The following is a 19,500-nucleotide window of genomic DNA, read 5'->3' on the forward strand; positions in this document are numbered from 1 at the left end:
TTTTACAACTTGGTCGAATTTGTTTTTGAGTACTTTCATGACTGTGAAGTATCAGATGCGAAAGGTTGATGTGTTACTCTAGTCGCAGTGCAATTTGTGTCATCTGCTCTGAGAGGCACGCTACACCGTGACTCATTTAAGATTTACAAAATAAAGATCAATAAGCCAGATTGATGTTTTGTATATGCAAATTCAACTCTTATTATGATTATCATAAATTTTCTTTACGTATCATTCACGTGACTAGCTTTGCTGAAGGCTTCAACTTTCGCTCATAGAAATACTGAGTATGAGTGCTCAAAAGTCTCTGAATAAGGAACAAGTTTCTCGCAGTCAAGGACTTGATGATGCTGACCACTACATTAAAGAAACATTTGAAATCTTGCAGCGTGAAGCGACAAACCTTCGCCAGGAGAAGGAGGCATTCAACGCCATGTCGAAGAAGTTCGAACATGTTCACTTTTCCTCGACTGTAAATCTCAATGTCGGCGGCCACTGCTTTAAGACGAGCGTACAAACGTTGACTAAAGATTCAAACACGATGCTGGCAGCCATGTTCTCAGGGAAGTTTGAGATGAAACCTTGTGAAGATGGCGCGTTCTTTATCGACCGAGATGGAACTCACTTCCGGTTTATACTCAATTATCTTCGCACTGGAAAATTAACTTTGCCAGAAGGGGCAACATTCCTGAAGGAACTCCTAGAAGAAGCTGAATTTTATCAGATTCAAGGGATAATTGACGAGCTAAGAGTTTCTGAACCTACAGTTCAAGCAAGAAAGCCTACCAAGCCATTTGAAGAGTCCGAAATTCTGACGAATGAAGACCATCGAAGCGTATTGAAAGGTTGGTTGCCTTCTCAGGAGGGCAAATGGCGCCTTCTGTTCCGAGCTTCTCGAGACGGCTTTGCAGTTGCAACCTTTCACTCCAAATGTGATAACAAAGGACCCACTATCACCATCGTGAAAAGTGGAAACAACATTTTTGGAGGCTTCACAAAAGTGTCGTGGACAAGCCCAAGTAAGTTTCCTGATGTCAGAGTTTTGATCAATGAAGTAAGGTTAACCAATGAATCAAAACTTTGCTTATTCATTCTAGCAATCTTCACTGTCTTGTCTTCAGTCCTATGCATCCCGGCAATTTAGACGGAATTTGAATTAGTTTATTTGTTTCAGAGTATCCCTGGTGTAACAAGAAGATCTGTTAGATCTTATAACCGCGCTTTTAAAATTTAACTGTTTGCTTAGCACTACCGTCGGAACGCAGTGCACATTTCCGGTCATCATTTTTCAGCTCTTTTCGTCATATCCCCGCTTCGGGAGGGTTTTGTAAAGTTAGCGAATTAGTTGCAAGCCACCGTAATGGTGATTGCTGTCGGCGAAATGTTTATTTGCTAAAAAATTGCGGCCAAATCTTTCGGAGATGGAAGTCAGGACATTTGTAAGGATACAGAAAGTAATTTGGGACCAGTTGCTGACTTGTAAGGCTGAAATTATCCAGAAGTAAGGTTTTTTTAACGTGAACGTAACGAAGGCCACGCGGTGAATAAATTATCGGCTCTTCTCACTGTCTCGTTCTGTTTTTTGTTTCGTTCTCTTTTGGAGTCCGCCGAGGTCATTTTTTCGTCTAAATAACTTGAGAAAAGTTCGAAAAAGATGTTCCTCTTGAATTTTCAGCTTTCAGGCAATAATGCTGGATTTTTTTGACCGAAACGTAGGTTCACTGGTTATGTTAATGTGTTTCGGTGGCTATGGGCGACCGTCGCTTCCTTTGTCGACTCACGCAATGAAGCTAGGTTACAAAAAAAATCTAATAATATTTAGTTCTGGTTTTGTTCGATTTCGTTGAAATTTTAATATGATGAAGCTGGATTGTTAACGAATAGATTTTAATACTGCCGATATGAGGTAGCTATTAACGCTAAAGTGATATATCGCTTCGATGTCAGGGTTTTGAAGAGATTTTTTTGCAACGTGTAGGTTCGGCGTGATCTTATAATCTGAGATTTCTGTTGACCCTGAAGAAACAAGGTTTGGCGAGTAAACATTACCGATTGCGTAATTTAAAGTTGGCCGAGTGGAGATCTGCGTCTGGTCTCCGACAAAAAAAATAAATAAATGAATAAACCAAGGGTAGAACATGAGCCGCGCTCGGCCCATGGCCGCGCGGTTAATAACCTCACTTGCTTCAGAAATATTGACGGTTCGTGTGCGTCTTTCGTCATCGACGTCACTAAGACATGCAACGGTCTCGCTTGACCGCCAGAAAGATACACTACGAAACTCTTCTACGAACCCAACTTATTTATTTAACAATACGTAATATAATCTTAGCCACAAATGAGCGATTTCTGAATAATACAATCTACTACTAAACGAAGTTAAGCCTACTGCTAAACTTTAGTCACCACTGACACGAACTCACAACAAATCTCGGTGTCTCCAAAGAAATCTCCTTACGGTCCACTTGACCTTCAACACAGTTCCTCGATAGCTTTTACAATAACGATAGCACTCTATAGCTTTTCCACTCGGTCTCTGCCGAGAACAACAACGGAACTATAGCTTCTCCTCTCGGTCTCTGCCGAGAACTACTCACGCGTTCTATAGCTTCTTCTCTCGGTCTCTGCCGAGAACTAACGAGAGCAATCTATACTATCTAGCTGACTCTTTATATACATTTCACTAATATTCGAGAACATTCTTGGAGCTTCTATTTATGTAGCATTCATTATAATTACATCATACGGTAGAATGTTCTAATATGTTCCATAGCGTGACAGTAGAAGATTTTGGCACAAGCATTGCGTGACTTGACATTTTGAAGTTTCCAGAAACTTAAATATTCACGTCTACTCTTCATAACAGACATAAAGAACGTCCTGTGTCAACTTAAGAATATCCGTTATCGCTAGAGTCTTTGAGGTTGTTTCAAAACATATATCTGTCTCAGTGTACTAATTTAATCCGTGCAAATTGTATTTTTTTGTTTTTCCACGAAATGCTACCAGACCGTCAAAGGCGGTTCCAGGAGGAAGTGCTAAGGAGTCTCCTCAACCCCCTTTTAGAGGTTTTTAAACCGGCTTTTCTGGCTAATTTCTCTGTCAAATCAGTTCGATGTGAAAAAAGAGACAGAAAACGCTCAACATATAAATCCCTAAATTAAACAGAACTGAATTGTTCATATTCTAAAACTCAGACGGGAGGGGAAAAATTAAACTGATTTTGAAAAAGAAGCGGTTTTCTAGGTAATTCATTGGACTTTCATTACTTCTATAAAACGTTAATTATGTGAAAGTTGTTTTCACTATTATTACTAAGGCAGCAGTCCTTTTAGTCAATCCAGATTCGGATTTACTGTTAATCCACATTGTTTGAACGTTTATGGAAATGAGAACAAAAAATCTCAGAAAAGATAGAGCCGACGATCGGGATCGCCACGAAGCTCTTCGGAACGTCTCACAGGATTGGCCGAGAAAATGATATACAAAAACTAGTAACAATGGACCCAAGCCCTAAAACAATAGGGCTTTGTGCTAACAAGATCCAATGAAATTAGGAGGTTCTAGAGAGCTTCATGACAACAGGACGATGGAACCACAAAGACAAGGGATCTGGGAATGACATTTTTTTCAGAAGAAGTGAGCTGAGTGAACATGTGATGTAATCAGGAACGAGTTCGCTCAAATGGAACGAAAATCTAAAACCAACTTTGGTTTCAACTTGAACGACCCATCCTCGAACGTGGAGAAAATGACGCGTCCTCTATTAAGTCAAACGAGAAAAAAAGCGTTGTTGCCATATCCAGGATCAGCTGCACATCATCAAAAAGGAATAAACTAATTGCAGATTCCATACATTTTTTAGCCATTTCTTAAAAATATTTGTTCTTCATGCATTGCTTACAGTACATTACTTCTAACAATAAAATGCTTGCTACTTACAACACATTACAAATAATCTTTAGAAGAGCACGTCCTCAACTATCATAGTCATAAGGCTTATTTATAGAGTTTCTCGACTTATATTACAGTACCTAGTACATTTCATATTACAATACATAGCTCAATTTCATACATAGCACAAAAACAGCGACCTGCCAGTTGTTGCATTTTGTGGCTTAGTGGACAATGTACTGCGTCACAGATTGCAACCAGAAAATTAACCGGAAGGAGTACATAGAGACAAACCCTACAGACCTCCTAACAGAAGAAATCCAAACTGCTGCCTCTCCTCTCAAAATGCGTCTTACCCCTTCTAGAGTCCTGGCCGGGGTTGTTCGAAAGGTGAATAACACTATGCACCGGATAAATCACTATCTAGCAGATAGCGCGGTTTGTTTTGTTAATACTTGTCCACTGGATAAGTATTATTTATCCGATGGATAGCGTTATCCAGCTGAGCCTTCGAACAACTGGGCCCCGGCATTGCGGGTGGGAATTCTGGGGAGATGAGGACAAAGATCGGCTGCGAAAGGATTATTTGGCCCAGTACATTTGAAGACAATTGTAGTTCAAGTGCAAATAACATGACAGCTAAAGTCAATGAATATTGATATGAGGCATCATCTCGTCAATAGGTCTGGGAGAATGGAAAACATGCAGAGACGCGTTCCTGTTTAGTATGGTCAGCCCGCGTGGCCTGGTACCAACTAAAATGCCACTTAAGACACAACGGGAAGAGACTGCCATCTGCTGTTATAGCAGATATGGACCAGCGTTTGGGAGAGGGAACGACCTATCTATATCTAATAATGCAAACACAAATACTTCAAGTTACAGTGATCTCGGCATCACGTATGAATGCCCTCCAGGACAGCAGAACACATTCTTTACAGGGAGTAACAATTTTACTGTTACAGATTACGAAGTGTTTGGACTTCACACATGACAACAATCAATACAGGTAACAGTTCATAGCAGGTAGTTGATTCACCATGGCTGATACATGAAACGTTAAACTTAGGGTAGAGATGGTAGATTTACAAAAATTCTCCGCTGTGACATGCTTTTCATCTCCTACGAGGCTTGGGTGGAAAGAAGAGATACCCTGGGCACGAGGTTGTAGTTGTTCATAGAAAGCTTGGGTTCGTAGTCTTATTGTTAAATAATTTAATCTTTTCACACCACAATTTCTCTTATATACAATTTACTCAGTCTGCGTATATGGGCACTTCAGACACCCAGATTTATTATATGAAGCCTACCGACTAATGTTTGTCTTTTTTTGTTTCGCAGTTGAAGTGACTGTACTATTAGTCACAAGGAGAACTTTCTATATTCTGATGTTGTTATACTGGTTTACTACAGGGAACACTGCAGTGAGGCTGTTTGTGACTGATTCCACTGAACATGCGTTTGAGATGTAAAATTGTTTGTTAAGTGCTCAGAATTTTAGTGATATTATTGCAAGTAGAATGTAACCAGGCAGCCTTTTTTAGCTGATCTGATAAACGGTCAGCATATGGTAAAACACGAATTACTAATTTGTTGTGTAGTAAAATACAAAGGGAATGCATATCCTAAAATAGGTTTTATTTTGTTCTTTCAAGAACTTAGCCTCAATGATCTGTCAAGAGAGCATCTTGCGATGACGTTGTTCAATTTATTTAGCTAGTTTCGATTTGAATTAATTTGTATTTTTACCTTTTCTGGTTAGCTTTTATTGTTTTTCAATTCGGTAAAAGAAAAATGACGATCACAAAATGTTCCAACATTATTCCGCACCCGATGAAACATATCTATAGTAGCCATTTAGTTCAGTGTAATCATTTTTTCATTTTTACGAATTAAAATAAAAGTTACGCGCAGAATTAAAATACTTATAAATGGAAACGTTCAGTCTGTTAGCTGAGTTAGTTTCTGCGTAGTTCTTTCTTATACATAATGAGGTTTTGATTCTACGCACCCTTTGGTTGTTTAAACGCTATGTTATTTAATATTTCTGAGTTGTATAAGCTCGTGGTATTTTTTAAGAACACAACTGAGAGAAGTTCACAGAAAAGCGCGAGGTGTAGAAGTTGAATGGACTCGCCTACGGCTCGTCCATCTCGTGCACTCATCCTCGTTCACAACAAGAGACTATGATCTTCACAAGAAGCTTCAACCTCTTTCCCAGGCCTTTTCCCTTTGAAATTGGGAGAGGCGGGAAAATTGAATTCAATGCTCCAATGATTTGGTTATCGTTTACTTGGAGCTCTTGGTCACAAACTACTTCAGGTAGCGTGTTTGACTCTTCGACCTCTTCGGCATTGTTGAGCCCATGGGTTCCTCATGGTCGCCTTCGTTAGTCTGGACTGGGTTTTGTCCGAACATAAGTTGTTTTGTTGAGGTTTTTCCGTGGATTTCGGTAGCCGCGCGCTTTGAGGGTTGTTTACAAGATGTCGACAATTCCGTGCAACGCTTCACTGAACACTTTGGTTCCAGTTCAAGTTTACTTTAAATATTTCCACTCTTTGGTTTGAAGTCGCTTACCTTGAAGATAAATGCTTCGCACTACCTGCAGACTAACTTTGGAAGGCAATCGGTCTCGCTTATAGTAATTCCACAGGCATGATGAATTTTCACAGGAAGGTTTTTTTCGATGCCGCTTTTGACCAAACCTCAATGCATGTGACGGCTTTCATACGCACCACCACAAAGTCGACACATCGAATCTCGAGGATGTAGCTTTTTGAGAGTCGACAGTTCCCGCATACAAGAGATTTTTAACACAGAAAACCTATTCGATTTACCAGACTCGATAGTTCACTAGCCTTCACTTGCCTACACTAGCCTCACTAGCCCGCTTAAATTAATGAATTTGTGTATTTTTGCGGGGAATTGCAATAACCAATAACAATGGAGGATTTACGCGGTTGCATAAATTAGAGTCCAGGAAATATTTATGAAGGATCACGTGACCAGCTGATGCCAGGGTCTTTTCCCGACCTTCCCAATAGATTTTAAAGGGAAAATTCATGGGAACGAGGTTGGAGACGACGTACATCCCCGACCTTTTCATACAGGAATTACACCCCCCCCCCCCCCTCCCCCTCCAGGCAGCGGAGTTGTCACGTCTTAAAATAGCCAGCATAATTGATTTCTGTGAATACAACAAGTTTTAAAATAAATTTTAATCCACAGTGTGTTAAGGATCTCGAAAGTTATCTTGGGGGCTCAACGAGAACAAAAATATTATAAAATAGTTAAGCAGGCAATTTTAGGTGAAAATAAGAAGTTTTCATTGCCATTTTCAGGTCGGATTAGGTGGATAACTTACACACAGTCGTTCTTGTTTAGCATGGTGAACTCGCATGGCCTCAGACAAACTAAAATGTCAATTAATAAGAGTAACTTAAGCGGCTTTTTTTGTGATAGCAGCCTGGGACCAACGTTTGGAGGAAATCGCGACTTACTGAATTATATCAGAAAAAGAAAAAGGTTACAGTAAGCTTGGATTTTCGTTTGACGTTCCTCCAGGCCAGCGAACGACATTAGCAGGGGTGAGCAAATTCACTGTTACGGATTATGAAGTGTTTGGATTCCATACGTAACACAAGCGATTGCTGGCGCTAGCTCTTCGGCCAAGTTTTGACCCAGGATGAACCGCGAACGACCGGTACTAAGCGTTCGATCGGGGAAGACGTCTGGGGATAAGGATGCTACAGGGGGCCATGAAAATGCATGAGCCTATCATTCCGAGAGTTGACTAGAAAATAATTGTGCAAGAACTTCTCTTTGGAGATTTAACGAGAGGAACAAATGTGAAAGGACTTGTTATTTGCCGATAGAAGTAAACGAGTTACTGTCATTCTTGTTAATGCCACTTTTGCACCTTAAAGGTTGCGGGAGGATTTTTGTTCTCTTTTCGTTTGTCATTTTCGCTGGCAAGTTGTTAATTACTGTTTAATTGGAAGGCAGTAATGAATTATCTGTTATCAAATACAAAGACTTATTACCAAAAGATTTGTGGGATAAGCAATGCAATTTTTAATGGCATTCATGACAACTCAAGATGATTCAAATAACGTTCTGGCAGTCTGAACGGTGACTTGATTTCTAGTTTGCGCCTCTGAAATTCGCTGACAATAAGTTGTAATAAAACAAGCTAACTGACTAAAACAACCGCAATAAACCTGCTTTGGAATCGTTTGAAACACATTATGTCTGTGCATGTTTGAAATGTAATAGATTAGTCTTTTCATATATTGAGCTCTAATGCATAAATACATTACATTACATTCAGATACTAAAATTTACAACGTTTGAAATGTGAAATGTGAATTAAACCAAAACTTAACTTTTTCCTCAATAAACCGAATGTGAAAGGTAAATTTAAAACAAAAACCCAACATTTCCTCAATAAACCGTCCATTAAAGAGGATCCTTGGGTCTGGTTTCTTTGTTCGGAAGATAAATCGGTTTTAAATCTTGTGGTTTTGTTTTACAGTACACAGACGCAGGACATCCAATTGCTAAAATATGATTTTTCTTGATCCAGAATCTCCACATGCCTTTATGAAAACCTCTGGCGTCCAGATCCCACATTCGAAAGCACCGCGCGACGTTGGACCACGTGGTAAAGTCTCTGGGGGCATCCATGCGTAGATAAAACAGATACGTTCCTCCAGTGGTGTCTGGGACAAAATCTTTGAGGTTTGCACATGGGTTTTTGGAATGATTTAAAAGCTTGGCTTCCCTGAAAGATAAGACATAATGAAGGGAGTTTCATTTTAGGACTGATCTGTAAGAGGGGAATGGTTCAATGGTCATTGCGAATGGTCCAGGATCTAGGCTCATCAGGTGAAATTTTGATGTGTTCTTGGGCGCGAAATCTTACTTTATCACTAAGTTTCTTTCTCTAGGAGTATAGGAATATTGCTTTAGTCAAACTGAAAAATGCCGGGGGTAGCTTGGGATAGAATAGTGTTCTACAAGATTAAATTGACTAGGTCACCGTATGTTTAGTAATTCTGTTTATTTTTGTGTAGAGGCGTGGTGGCTTCAAGGTTAGCCCGTTCGACTCCGGATCGAGCGGTCCGGGTTGGAGCCCTGTCCGGGGACATTGTGTTCTGTTCTTGGGCAAGACACTTCACTATCACAGTGCCTCTCTCCACCCAGGTGTATAAGTAGGTACCGGAAAATTTAATGCTGGGGGTAACCCTGCGATGGAAGAGCGTTTCATGCAGGAGGGAATGGAAATACTCCTAATCGCTTGATGCTACAGAACCCGGAGCTCGTGATAAGCGCCGGCCTGATGGGCCACTTGGCTCGTGAGTTCTGAACTTCACATTGGCCGAAAGCAGTCTTTAACCTGGAAAATGTCGCCCACTCATTTCCAAGCACCATAAATAACAGTTTACACAAATTGACACAAGCTTGAAAAAGGTCAGGGCCGATGTTTTTCAACTTTTGCTTGATGAGAGAATGATATGACGACATGATTGATCATCGCAGTTATACACACAACTTAAGCAGTTGTCATGGGTTCAGTTGTCATTGGTTTGAATCCCGTTCAAGACTGACTTTTTTTCAGGCTTTAATTTCACAACTGCTTAAGTTGTGTGTATAACGGCTATGATCAACCATGTCTTCATATCTTTCTCCGCAGTTCAAATATATGATCCTTCCTGTATTCACTAAACTTGTAGAGTGTGTAGGTAACTTACCCTATTAAACGAAGTATCTCTTTTTCGTAATTTTCCTTGTACATCTTGTCCACATCCAGCTTCACGTTTGTCACGTTGTTCAATGCATGTCGTTTGAAGTAAATGTTCTGCATAAAGCTGCCGACATTGAGGCCTTTGGCTCCAAAGTGATACGTGCGGGATATGTCTGGTATAACGCATTCCCGATTCTTTCTGTTGCCAGGTAGTCTCATCCACATATCCCAGTCTACAGATTGATCGGGTCTGGGCCATTTCTGTTCAAGTTCGTTTTTGTATAATGTCCGTTTTAGAACCCTGAAAGAAACGTATTTGTTTATTATTATTTAATAAATATTCATTTATTACAATGCCCGCCTCGATTAGCCTTCGCTTTTAATGATGCGCGTAGTATAAATTTTAATTTGCGATTTTTAATGGGAATAAATAAACTGTAATCAACTGTAAAAAGTAAACGTGTACTTTAGTAAGCTAAACATCCTTGACCCTGTTTCAAGGCGAATAGCGACACTGCTGTTTGAGGCAATTCTGTGCCAGATATTGGCTCTGAAATTGAACAATTCCAACCGTCGGCAAACATAAATGAAATACTTGCACCCCAAGAATTAATGACTACTTCTGTTCAAAAAATGGGTTAAGCCGGCCTGGCTTTGTTCTTGCATGGAACTTACCATCGGATTGTAATAATTCAAAATCGTTACGACATTCGATATACATGTAATGAGATGTGTCATTAGCTGGTTTCGCTGAACGATTATGTCGGCGTGACGTTTACCTTTGAGTGGTAAAAAGGTACAGAGGAATATTGAGTTGTTGAATGGTAAAGATATAAAGATGTTCAGTAATCTTTGAGGGGCAAAACAGAGGAATACTGACTGACACTAAAAAATAAAATATTAAATAACTTTATGTAAGTGTCAAATGTATTTAGCACTGTTGTGCTAACTGGGGACACTGCGAATAATGAAACAAATTTCGCAAATAGAACATAAACTATTTTAATAGTTTTGGCATTCCAGTTCTTAAAAGAATCCCAACCGGCAGGAGGCTGACCATTTGGCTGTTTACAAACGCGGTCGAGGAGATGAACTTGGGTATACCGAGAAACAAATTCATTTAGCGGTAGGGTGGAGGATTTGAACCAGGGACCTCCGAATTTCGAAACCAGCGCATACTACGTCCACACTACGCCGGAGGAATTTAAAAACGCAACAATCACCATTCATTTTGGATTTGTGTTTGAGGAAAGCTCGGGCAGCGAAATCACGAGAGCATCGTGGTGTCATCGTTTTCGAAAAGCTCCGTTTTCAAAATGCTTCCCGTCTACACGAAAACGCAAAGCCGGCGTTTTCAAATTTCTCCGGTTGGGATAGCGTTTTCGAAAAGACCCGCTTTCGTGACGGATTAGTGTGGACGGAAGTCCTAACCGTAGAAATAAAGCTGCGTTTTCCAATTTCTCCGGCTTAGTGTGGACGCTGCCGCAGTTAATCAGCCACTTGTTACTCAAACACATCAGCTGTTTTAGGAAATGCAAGTTGTTCTGCTTACCATCCTAAACCAGGCATAGTCTCAACTCTGTACAACATGGCCGGGTCATTAACAAGGTGGTCATAACCCTGAAGAATAAAACACATTTAATGTCATTAATGACTCCTTTAAAAATGCGGAGCACAGAAACCTCTTGAGAAGTAAGATTGGAGAAGCCTCCTGACAAAATTAACTGCTCTTATAATACGTAGAAAATATATACATGTACGCAAGATAACCGAAACACCCGACCTGAAGGGAAAAATCTAGTTAAAAGATCTAGTTAATCGTACATAACATATAACACAAGGACTGCCAGAAATCCAAAGCAATTCTTACAATGAACATGACGCTTAAAAAGAAAATTTCACAGAAAAACACTGACTAGTAAATTGTCAGACTAGTGAGTTTCAGCCTAGTGATGGTACAGCTTTAACCGAAATATTTCCAGCTCTTTTTCCAACTTGGTTTTGTCACTATGAACATCCTTGGATTATCAGTCTTTCATCCTCTGGTGAGTTGCCTTTACATTTTTGAAGGTCTTAACAGGTCTAGATCACAGGTTCAAAATTGCAATTCTCCATACTGAAAACCTTCCATTTCTTGTCGTGTGAATACTGAAAATCTGTTGCATAGATAGTGTTAGAAGGCGTCAGATACCGGTCACTGTCATGATTCTAAGGCTAATACCTGGTCATTCCAAGCTGATATGCAGTACAGACTTTCATCGTTTTCTAAGACTGGAAGAAGTTGTTTAAAGTAGCTAAGAATATCTACTGATACATCAAGATCTTCTTCCAAAATAACAAGGTAGTTTGCTTCAGGATATCGGTCAAACGACGCTGTTAGCGATTTCTTGTAATGCTGAAAGTAAAAATTACCAAAGAATTTGTAAAAGTAATTTGTATAAAAATCCATAAGCACTTAATGAAGCTCAGTCACGGTATTTTTGAGTTATTTGGCCACGTACAAAATTACCTTTAAATTGAAGGAAACCAGAAAATAGTGGTTTTCTAAGATAGAAAAACACCAAAGAGATAAGAAATTATAAAGGAACAAGGATGGTTAAGGATGGAGAAGATTAACTTGTATTACAAACGAATTAAGAACTTGAAAAATTTAGGATAAGATGACGTAGCTCGTTCCAGAGTCCAATACACTCACCATTAGGTTCCCTCACACTACGCCGGATAATTTTGAAAACGCAGCTTTTTTTCTACGGTTAGGCCTACAGTCCACACTAATCCGTCACGAAAACGGAGCTTTTCGAAAATGCTCTTCAAACCGGACGAATTTTGTCGTTTTCGTGTGGACCAAAATCATTTTGAAAACGGAGCTTTTCAAAGACGATGGCGTAACGATAATCATGTGAACTCCCTGACAGAGTTTTCCTCAAACAAGAAATTCAAAACGACCGATGATTGTTGCGTCTTTAAATTCCTCCGGCGAAGTGTGGACGGAAACATTTGATGTAAGTGCAAAATAAAGTGAAGTTGAAGTTGAAGTTGATGCGTTTTCCAGATGAAACCTCCGTTTTCAAATTTCTCCAGCGTAGTGTGGACGGAGCCTTACATTTACAAATAAGGAGCCGAACATTTTTCAGCAGTTCGGTGACTGTACTTCTTCATCTACCTTGGATACGTTAGCCTTAATAAAAATAACAGCGATTTTCTAACCGGTTAGAGCCGACGCAGATGAGTTCATCACGTTGAACGTTACCTGGCAAATCCTCGAATTAAGTTTCCCTGAGCCGGCATGCTGCTCCACATTCAGTTGAAACAACTTGGCAACTGACGACGGCTCGTCAAAAAACCCATCAATAAAAACAGTTACTAAACTAGGATCCAGGCCTTTGACCCTGCGCAAACTGAAGAGCATGCGCAGTAAGTAGCTTGGTCTGTTTCCAGCCATGATTGCCATAGGAAGCTGGAGCCGGCTGCCATCTAGAAAAGCAGGCGGGCTGAAGTCGAGAAAAACTGGATTATCACCTACGATGGAATAACGTAAAACGTTTGACAATGATCTAAAAGATAACTTAACAGCCATCAGTAGATCTAGAATGGCCGTATTATGTTCAAGAATCTGAATATAAGGGTTGAATGTTAGAGACACATTCTATCGAAAACACACTTTTATTCAGGTTGTTAATCGGGGATAATGTACTTAGACTACTTAAAAGCTGATTACACGAGAAAAACCTAAAAGTTCTGAAACTATATTTATGATCAACTAGCAGTGTCGGTTTGACTGGTACCGAGCACCTTATGGAAACCACACCGACAACGACAACGGGAGCAACGAGCACGTTTTAGTGAACAAAGCATGACTAACGTTCGCTGCACACCTAGGTGCATTGGCGTAAAACTATGATCTATAAAACACAATGTGAAACAACTAAATTCGTCCTGGAGAACGTGAACCAGCATGGCTAATTTTCAGGTTTCTCTCTACAGTGGGACAATCGACGAAATATTCAGTCTGAAAATGCCCTACGAGACAGACAGACTCCGCTCACGTTCTGTAGCCGCGCGTTATTCTTCTTAGAGCCGTCACGCGACACGGGGAGAGGTGTAGCGTGACGGCCTAAGAAACGGCCTCGAAGGAGACAAGATAACCAGAAGATAGCTTTGAAAAAGATAGATAACAACTTCTGCTATTGCAGAATAAGCCACTTTCGATTTATTAACAATCAGCTTGATAGCGGGGTCTAGAGGACACAAACCACAGGAATGAATAAACATGGCCATTCAATTTCCTTGTTTGGTGTCCTCTAAGCCTCAATGACAAGCTGAATTTTAATGTATCGAAAACAGTCAGAAGATATGTTTCCGAAACAGTCTATTGCGGACACTTAAGGTGATCCCAAATCAAGTAATATTTCTGTTCTTCGCTCGTTACCACGGACAACTTAGACGTATTGAATGACCCAATAGCCCTTATGCATGATGACATCAGAAAATTCAAACAAATTTCGCCACTAAGCCTCGCTTTTAAAATGCAAATTGCAAATTTTATCGTGGACAAATTCCCTAGGCAGTAAAGATGAAAAGAATTCTCTCGTGAAAACAACACGAAGGTACCTGAGGTTTGAGAAAATTTCTCTCCAAACGAGTCTTGGTAGTAAATTTTGAGCGCGTGACGTAATCATACATAAATAAACAATAGCTTCCATTTGGCGCTAAAACATGCTCGGATATTTGTTCGCGAATATTATCTATTCCGAGAAGCGAACAGTTTTCCGAGAGCGTAGCTCGAGGAAAACTGTGAGCCTGAAGGAACAGATAATATCCAAGGACAAATATCCGAGCATATTTTCAAAGTCAAATGGAGGCTATTGTGTTTATTATCCTTCAAATATTTTTCGCAACACATGCAGTTTTGAAAATTGGGGAATATTCAGTCACGTGACGCGTTTAGACCGCGTTTAGATGGATTATAAGGCCTATTATTCTGCAGTCTTGGAATGTTTACTACTTTGTACATTATTGTGGCCTACATTAGATGGTTATGTGTCAAAAGTAGATGTGTACTAAAACTTAAAAGGAACTGGAAATCTTAAAAAGGAATGGCAGCAGACATTCAGACACTTCACAACCCAAAATTGGGTCATTTTCATGACAGCCGGCTATGACAGACTCTTGCCATTAGGGTGACGAGGGTGTCCGCTATAACGACAGTTGGCTGTAATTATGAGATTCTCATGATATAAGGTCATATTATTAAAAACTGATCGAGGCACGCCTTAGTGCCGCCTCGCTGGCTGATACTTACAGTTGCAAACGTTGTCATATCCTTCATATTTATCACAAAATTCTTTTCTTCTCCTGCTGACGTCGGAGTCATTCCAGTTGCAGTTGACGACATTTTCTGCCAGCAGTTTCACTGAGGTGCGTAGTGTTACCGGTTTCCCCCACTGGTTATATTCCGGTGAATCCTGAAAGCTCTCTCCATATACAATGTTGTGATTCTCCAAGCGTTGAGCCACAAACGCCCACATTCCTCTCCATTTGATATGATTGATGTACGAGCTTCCTAAGCTTTTGATGAACATGCGGGCGTTTTTGGAGAGTGAATGCGTGGCCTCGTCCTGTATCGTAAACATAACGAAGCGTGAGGCAAAATATGCGCTCAGTGAGTTAAATTGCATTTCCTTTCATATAAATTAAAAACCCAACGATTTCTTTGGAAAATAGCTTTGGCTAGCTTAGTTTGTTACTTAGAACTCAGGGGTGGAATACACTTTGTCATTGACGCATATTAGGTTTTTTACGAGTTAAGCAATAGAGTACTTTTTCTGTTTACATAGCCTAAACACCAGGGGGGTTCGGAGAATTTGAGACACACCTATCGACTAATGCGAGTACGCATAGTATCTCAGTTAATAGAGCACGTGATTTCAACAAGGGCCGAAAGACAATACTGAATCCAAAGCCGCACGGTCCTTTCTGTTGTATTATTCATGAAGACAGATAAATTATAAAAATAGAGCAAGTTTAAATGGACTGGTTTCTACCCACCTTTACGGCAAAACAGATTATCCTTCCTTGTTTCAAACTTTTGAGGAATTCCACGAGAAAACCGCTGTCCTCTTTGGACTCATATGTATCAAACCATCTCGAAGACATCACGGCGCCTGTTACTTCATTTAAGACCAGCACGTTGAGTCCTCTCAATAACATTTCAGACTTGTCCACCCGCTAAAAAAAGATAAATATAGTTTTTTAACCATAACAGATAACACAATTATCCTCTCATCTTTCCATAGAGAAGGAACTTGCGGTAGTTGATAAAATATTCAGACAGAAAACTTCTAGTCGAAAAGGATATTATGGTATTTCTTGTTAAATTGGAAATAATATTTTCCGAGTAAGGGTATGGGTAGCGAAATTTAGTCCTTCACTCCGTCGCTTCCCGTTAGACTTTTTGTGAATCCGCTGACCAATAGTTTCGTTTACAGGACCCCTCTGATAACGGTGTTTAATACACTGATGGGTCATTCTGTTAAAATGCTTGTTGTTATTATTAATATATAAAGCTTTCACAGTTGTACCGAAGTTCAAGTTATTCGAAGTGGAGGTGAAACGACTTCTTCACCGTGTGATTAGTTTAAATTTTTATTGGCAATGCTTCTTATTTGTTCTTTGTATTTCTGACGCAATTACTCAATATCCTACCGCAGAATTAAATTAAATTTCAAACCTCATTTTTCGTTAAATGACCAACGGATTACAAACTCTGTTCGGTGGTATCAAAACTGTCATTGTTCAGAGACAATTGATCTATTTCCCAAGTTGAGTGGCTCATAGCCACTTTGATTTACTTCAGAGGCATATAACGTCGCAATGACACAAGATCTTTGTCACGACTATACTGTACTTTTTTTTGCAGCCATTTGGGTTGTAACGCAACGTCTCTCCGTTGCGTGACGTCGGCTAGAAAGCCGACTAGTGGATTCGTATCGCGTCGGATAACGCAGCAAAGCGAGATGTAGTAGAGCACAGTACTCCCTTTTATCATTGGTTGATTTTAAACAAAGAGGTCCCGCATATTATGTAATAGTGTATGGGAGTTGTACATGGAATAATTCGCTAATTCTATTACTCGTCTTTCATACCTGTTGTCCATTTATAGTGATGGACACATTCTCTTTGCTTGATAAAACTTCTAGATCTAAAAATCCTGTACTTTCTGTAAAGAGAGATCAAGAACCAGTTCTGAATCAGTAATCTCTTGTGTAGTTTTTTGCACTTTCTTAACTTAAACCCGACTTCACTAGTCGAACCAAATCGATCAGAACTTTGGGTTCGATTGAGTTCGGCAATCGATTAAAATCGAACTCGCACGAAAAATGGAGCAATCGAACGTAATCGAACTTTGATTGAGTTCGATTTAGCTCGAAGGTGGAATGAGAGACACGTCGTCACGCGCTAAGAAAGATTCCATGACGATTCGAAAAATGGAGCAACCGAACGTAATCGAACTTTGATTGAGTTCGATTTAGCTCGAACGTGGAATGAGAGACATCTGGGAAAAATGTGTTTTGCTGATTGTTTCCTTTTCTCAAAGTTGTCTTACGAAGTATTGCAATATAAATAATACAAGACTCCGTTATCGCCCAAAAGCCCATTTTGGCAGGGATGTTGTCACTCAACCTCTATTTGTTCCATTATTGTTTGTATTGTTCTTTTGTTCGTTCGTTATTGTATTCAGCCTGCGAACAGGCTCCCGCCGAGCGCGAAAAAAACGAATTCGGCTTTTTTGTTTGTTTGTTTGTTGGTTTTTTCTTTGTTTTTTTTTTTGTTTTTGTTAGCGCTCGCCGGGAGCCTGTTCGCAGCCTTTCTTGTATTGTGCTAGCATACTAAGAGAGAACGGAAGCGAAAAATCTTGTAAATTTCGGCTGATGGTTTAGAACGTTCGATGAAGTTCGATTGGGTTTGGAAATCGAACGCAGTCGAACTCTCACACAAATGCTTTGGTTCGAGTACTTACGTCAGGCTAAAACCAAAACAAACCTGACAGATATGGACTTTATCTCACATGCCTATGAAATGTTCGATGTCTCGATTTCAGCGGCTTTCCTCTGTCCCCTTGGGTTCCAGCGCTACTAGCTCGGTACGAGAGTCGTAACTCCCGTGCGACTTTCCTACGACAGACCTACCCTTTGATGTTCTACCCTAAATTTCCACCAGGAAGAAAATCTTTCGGTCAATTTGTAGTTCCCGCAACTCGACTCCTCGGCAAACTTTATTTGGGCTCGTCACACGCTAAGAAAGATTGCGTGACGATTCGCAAGAGCGTCGGCCAGCCTACCTACCGTGAAGCTGTCCGTTCAGCAACCCCCCGGCTTGCCTTATGAATATTACAGTCGTTACAGAGAAAAACACATTATGTACCCGGAGCACCTGTTGTGTAGTCTATCTTTTCACTAAACATGAATTTATTTTTCTGTATAGTTCGTGATTACAGTCCTCTCTCATGGGTAAAATTTACAACGTTTTTGAAACGCTAATGAAAACAATACGTTGAAAAAGCAAGCGTATTGCAAACTACCGTTGACGGCACAGTAAAATGATTGGCTGTGTTATGAAAGCCACATTTATTTCCATAATTGATTACGCATAAAAGTTGTTGTTGTTGAGGTACATGAATACATTTATATAATGGTTACGCATGTGACTGTTAAAAAACTCACTTTATTGAGGCCATTTGAGTTGATGGGCGCTAAGCAGTTGCATTAGAACGTAAACCCAATGCTATTAAGATAGTATTTTCCTGATAACTTACCTGCCTTCGATAGAACAGTTTTCTCTCTCGTCCAATACACTGGAGGCAAAACAGATTTTAACGACTGTCTGTGAAATAGCACGTCATATTCGACCGGTTCCTTCTCGGCGCTGCTTGTTCGCGAAGTAGTTTGCAAGACAGACATTATATTCAACAGTGATGTTCCTGCTAGAATCAGAAGAAATAAAACAATACATACTCGGCCTCTAGAAATTCCTTTCTTCCTCTTTGCCATGTTGTGAAAATCAGTCTTGCGTGAAAAGTAAAATCGGTTGAAAGTCATACATCTGTCGGATTCTTGCCTATATATTTCCAAGTTGTTCCCCGTATTTGTACTTCCAAGACATCTTCAGTTTCCATGAGTATCCGTTGCTTAGGTGAAAGTTAAGCGAAGCGAACGGTATGTAACGTTGACGCTAAATGCAGCAATAAACTCAGAATATGATCGTTAATGGTAAACTTGGAAGGTGAATTTTTACAAAATAAATGAAGTTGTCAGGTCCATGAAATAATCCGTGGATCAAAGAACGTCTCTCGGCTAAACGATGCCCTTCACCTGGCTTAAGCTGGCAAAATATATTCTCCGTTTCCTGGCAGTATAAGCAATGCAATTAAGCATGCAATTTTCAGGCCGTGAATAATTAACGCGATAAGCAAGTCTCGCTTGCGTGACAAAATAGTCACAACTAAAACTCGTTCCCAGGATCTCTTATCTAACGAGAAGATGTGGGAAGAGGAGCGTGTCAGCATGTAAAGAACTCGCTGGCAGGTCCCATAGAACCCATAGGCGTACGAGCTGGGGGGTGGGGGGGGGGGGTGGCGAGGGAGGCTGCAGCCCCCCAGCTACGGAAATAATGTGATTTTTCGGTCAAAACACTCATGATTCGGGCAACCACAGGTGAAAAAATAATAATAACACTAACGCTGTTGGCGTGATTTCCAAAACTCGTAAAAGTTTCTGGTTAGTTATTTTTATAAGAACTGTTTCTTGTAATAAATTTATAAGTTTTAGTTTTAATTTTAAGTTTTAATTATAAGTTTTTAA

General features: G+C 40.0%; 2 protein-coding genes across 2 annotated transcripts; one reads left to right on the forward strand and one right to left on the reverse strand.

Annotated features, from left to right (window-relative positions):
• Nucleotides 1-181: 181 nt before the first annotated feature.
• On the forward strand, nucleotides 182-5,832 carry LOC149110030 (uncharacterized). The gene is made up of 3 exons (XM_089291074.1): nucleotides 182-1,019; nucleotides 4,578-4,903; nucleotides 5,236-5,832. Exons 1-2 carry the CDS (start codon nucleotides 290-292, stop codon nucleotides 4,886-4,888), a joined length of 1,041 nt encoding a protein of 346 aa, XP_089147200.1. The 5' UTR covers nucleotides 182-289; the 3' UTR covers nucleotides 4,889-4,903; nucleotides 5,236-5,832.
• A 2,112-nt stretch (nucleotides 5,833-7,944) lies between these two features.
• LOC149110031 (protein O-linked-mannose beta-1,2-N-acetylglucosaminyltransferase 1-like) lies at nucleotides 7,945-19,102 on the reverse strand. Its single transcript, XM_089291070.1, has 9 exons — nucleotides 18,456-19,102; nucleotides 16,786-16,859; nucleotides 15,689-15,868; nucleotides 14,943-15,258; nucleotides 12,891-13,159; nucleotides 11,862-12,035; nucleotides 11,193-11,260; nucleotides 9,648-9,941; nucleotides 7,945-8,677 (listed from the first exon to the last, which is right to left on the reverse strand). Exons 1-9 carry the CDS (start codon nucleotides 18,736-18,738, stop codon nucleotides 8,353-8,355), a joined length of 1,983 nt encoding a protein of 660 aa, XP_089147196.1. The 5' UTR covers nucleotides 18,739-19,102; the 3' UTR covers nucleotides 7,945-8,352.
• Between the last annotated feature and the right edge of the window lie 398 nt (nucleotides 19,103-19,500).

This window comes from Orbicella faveolata, unplaced genomic scaffold (genome assembly GCF_042242905.1).
Source record: "Orbicella faveolata isolate gen_17 unplaced genomic scaffold, um_ofav_v1 contig_24, whole genome shotgun sequence".
Classification (NCBI taxonomy): Eukaryota; Metazoa; Cnidaria; class Anthozoa; order Scleractinia; family Merulinidae; genus Orbicella; species Orbicella faveolata.

What these genes read in the sequence shown, in the direction of transcription:
- LOC149110030 (XM_089291074.1), top strand. Translation starts at nt 290, where the DNA reads ATGAGTGCTCAAAAGTCTCTGAATAAGGAACAAGTTTCTCGCAGTCAA. An exon ending in AGTGTCGTGGACAAGCCCAA is followed by an intron (nt 1,020 to 4,577) that starts GTAAGTTTCCTG and finishes TCTCGTCAATAG; the next exon opens with GTCTGGGAGAATGGAAAACA.
- LOC149110031 (XM_089291070.1), bottom strand. Translation starts at nt 18,738, where the DNA reads ATGACTTTCAACCGATTTTACTTTTCACGCAAGACTGATTTTCACAAC. An exon ending in ACTATGCCTGGTTTAGGATG is followed by an intron (nt 9,942 to 11,192) that starts GTAAGCAGAACA and finishes CGTTTCTTTCAG; the next exon opens with GGTTCTAAAACGGACATTAT. An exon ending in GAGATACTTCGTTTAATAGG is followed by an intron (nt 8,678 to 9,647) that starts GTAAGTTACCTA and finishes CTTATCTTTCAG; the next exon opens with GGAAGCCAAGCTTTTAAATC.